The sequence below is a fragment of the Branchiostoma belcheri genome, unplaced genomic scaffold (assembly GCF_001625305.1).
Source record: "Branchiostoma belcheri isolate BF01 breed outbred unplaced genomic scaffold, Haploidv18h27 scaffold15, whole genome shotgun sequence".
NCBI lineage: Eukaryota > Metazoa > Chordata > Leptocardii > Amphioxiformes > Branchiostomatidae > Branchiostoma > Branchiostoma belcheri.
Window position 1 is genome coordinate 281,728 of NW_017802935.1, and position 2,934 is coordinate 284,661.

The 2,934-nt window shown below is 44.0% G+C and overlaps 1 protein-coding gene across 1 annotated transcript in view; it reads left to right on the forward strand.

The window, feature by feature from the left end:
- The first annotated feature begins 401 nt into the window (after nt 1-401).
- LOC109465383 (beta-hexosaminidase subunit beta-like) overlaps nt 402-2,934 on the forward strand; it is a 9,614-nt gene continuing 7,081 nt past the window's right edge. Inside the window, exons 1-3 of the mRNA XM_019762603.1 lie at nt 402-713; nt 1,712-1,845; nt 2,435-2,547. Coding sequence (XP_019618162.1) covers nt 451-713; nt 1,712-1,845; nt 2,435-2,547 — 510 coding nt within the window. The 5' untranslated portion in view covers nt 402-450. The remainder of the gene's footprint in view (nt 714-1,711; nt 1,846-2,434; nt 2,548-2,934) is intronic.

Genomic DNA, 2,934 nt, shown 5'->3' on the forward strand with positions numbered 1-2,934 from the left:
GTCTCCCACACTATAGCAAAGTAATTCCATAGCCTTCTAGACAAAGGCAATAATCAGTTACCGATTAAGCTAAACTGTACTTTGGTGCACAATGTGACCTATAGCCTTGTTGACCTGATACGTATCTCATTGATTTGGGCTCCTGCCTTGCTCAGACTTTCTAGCGGTCACCCTTGTTTCTACGAGAGCGGCTAGAGCTGCGAATGTAGTCGGCACTGTTTTCCGGAGGGGGTGGGGGTGTGGAGTGGGAACTAAGTCCGTTCAAAGCGAAGTGGGCCGATACTGAAAAGAAACCACAGCTCGTTAAAACGAACACTACCCGCTAGAAAGCCTGCACAGGAGGCTACCGAAAATGTAGGTAAATGTAGGTAAGCACAGTGTAACTTGTAGCTAAACCAAAGTTCAAAGGTATTATAGAGGGTGGATCTCGACATTTCTGTTACTGAAAAGATGCAGCGGTTTTTAGTGATCTTAGTCGTAGCGCTCAGTCTTCAGGCATCCGTGGCGGAATGGTCGTACCAGACGTCGTGGTACGAGAAGGCGCGGGAGGACAAAGTGGCCCGGGGAACCGTCTGGCCCCAGCCGAGGTCTGTGGGCACCACGTCCGCGCGGTTCTCTTTCGACCCGACCAAGTTCAAACTGGTGGCGGACTCCGGCTCAGCAGCAGTGACTAATAAGGAGTGTAAGGAAATCGTGGATCACGCCTTGAGTAGGTAAGAGCGTTCTCATCGTCAACGATCACGACATTTAATGCATGTGTTGGTGGTCTATCCAGAACCGTGCTTTATCCATAACCACGCTTTATCCATGCTATAACCATGCGCTGGAACGGCTATGGATAGCAGAATCGCATCCAGAATCGTGTCGATGAAAAGCTACGTTCTTGGATACGCGGAGACTATCCAGAAATAACGGTTAAAAATTAGTCTTTATTTCATAATATCCAAAACGGCGCCTTGTGGTCTTGCGCAAATCCATGTTCTCAGAACCGTGCCTTATCCTAACCATGACCCATTCAGACACAGAACTAGGTCGGTACATTTCTCGATACAGTGCTGGTCAAGAAGAAACAGAGCCGTGTGGCGCAGTCGCGATCGGTAGCGCGTTCGGCTCACACCCGAGAGGTCGTGGGTTCGAACCCTGCCCATGTCACCGATCTTGTGCCCTTGGGAAAGGCACTTTACACGACTTTCCTCACTTCACTCAGGTGTAAATGAGTACCTAGCTTCGGCTAGGGACGTCCCTCGGATAGGACGTTAAATGGAGGTCCCATGTTTGGGAGAGCCACACCCCACGCACGTTAAAGAACCCACCGCACTTATCGAAAAGAGTAGGGGGACCTTCCCGGTGTGAGTGGTTCAAGCCTTACAGTCTGGTCTCGGGGTTGACATCTTTGAAGAGGTGATAGTCACCTGTTATGTCAATCCTTTCACAAATGTGGTAAATCGTCATAAAAAAAACACAGAGCAAAGCAATTTGTTTGAATTCTTCTAACTTATAATTAAAGGTAAACATGACTAAAAGCGACATAGAAATTTCATCGTATCTTAAAAAGTTCAGAACATGACAATATGATTCATATTTTACTTTTATTATACTTTATTGAAAGCTGTTTCTTAATATTGGGATTTATTTTAATGAAAAATATACGTCTCTGTTGTCTGACTTACGTAATGTATGTCAGATGTAAATTAGCATGATACGTCCGCAGGTATGCCGATCTGCTGTTCTGGATCCCTGAGGACGAGAGCGTGAGCGTGTCTGGGGACGAGACTGTGCATCAGCTGGTGGTGACCGTGACGTCACCCTGCAGCAGGTATCCCAGTCTGCACTCGGACGAGTCGTGTAAGTACCTCACAGTATGTGACTAAAGAAAAAAGCACATTTATTTAGTTATTTAGTAAAAGAGTGCACAAGACGAATTAAAAGAAAAAGTGGTGATAATGCCTAGTTTGTACTTTTAACCCCTGAAAAAATTATCAGCTAAGGAGTTGTTACTAGTAGTTACAAAATGAGTTAGGGAGGTGTTAACTCATTTTTCACTAGTAAGAGGTTGTATGAAATCTCTTACTAGACAGTACAAAAACTAGTAAGACGTTACATCGATTCTCTTACTAGTAGTGGAAAAAATATTTGTTAGCACAGGTGCTCAGCACGTGTTTGGACGGAAATACTTATTTGAACTAAAAAATGAGATAAATAGCTGACTAAAGCCCAGTGGACTTTGCACTGACCTACTCCTAACCATGGTTGGGAGTACGGCAATGGCAGAGGCCGTGAATGTGCGGGTTAACGTATCGTATATATATAGAGAGAGGTTACACTCTCGGTGAAGGTTGATTTACAAGAAATACGCCGTATACAGGCCATTGAACCATGTTTTGGTTTTCTGTATTACTGATTTTGTTAATCTTTTGTTGATCTTTTGAAACAGACAGGCTTGAAGTTCCTGCAAGTGGGGACGCGACACTTCGGGCCCAAACCGCATGGGGAGCTCTTAGAGGGCTGGAGACCTTCAGTCAGCTGGTGTACGAAGACAACGGCAAGGTAACAAATAAGAGAGTCGGAGTTTATTCTACAGTCACTATTGTAGAATAAATTTTGATGACTGACACCTTTAATTAAAATTGTTTCCATATGCAACTAGGGTCTACAATTCAGCTCCAAGGCTGTCATGACTAGCAAAAATGCGTATAGGCTAAATGAATGATAAAATCTGCAGTCTACTATTATAACAAACACTACGATATTGATAAGACTTTTAGCCATCATCAGAAAACCAAGTGTACCTGGTAGAAACCTGCTTGTACAGAGCTGTGCCAACTCACTGCCTGTCTGCACAATTTTATGCCTTTGGGTTTTTTTTTGCCAACCATCAGCCTGTGAGCTTGGATCTTTGTTTAGTGTTTGTTACTATATTATGTATTTTTGTCA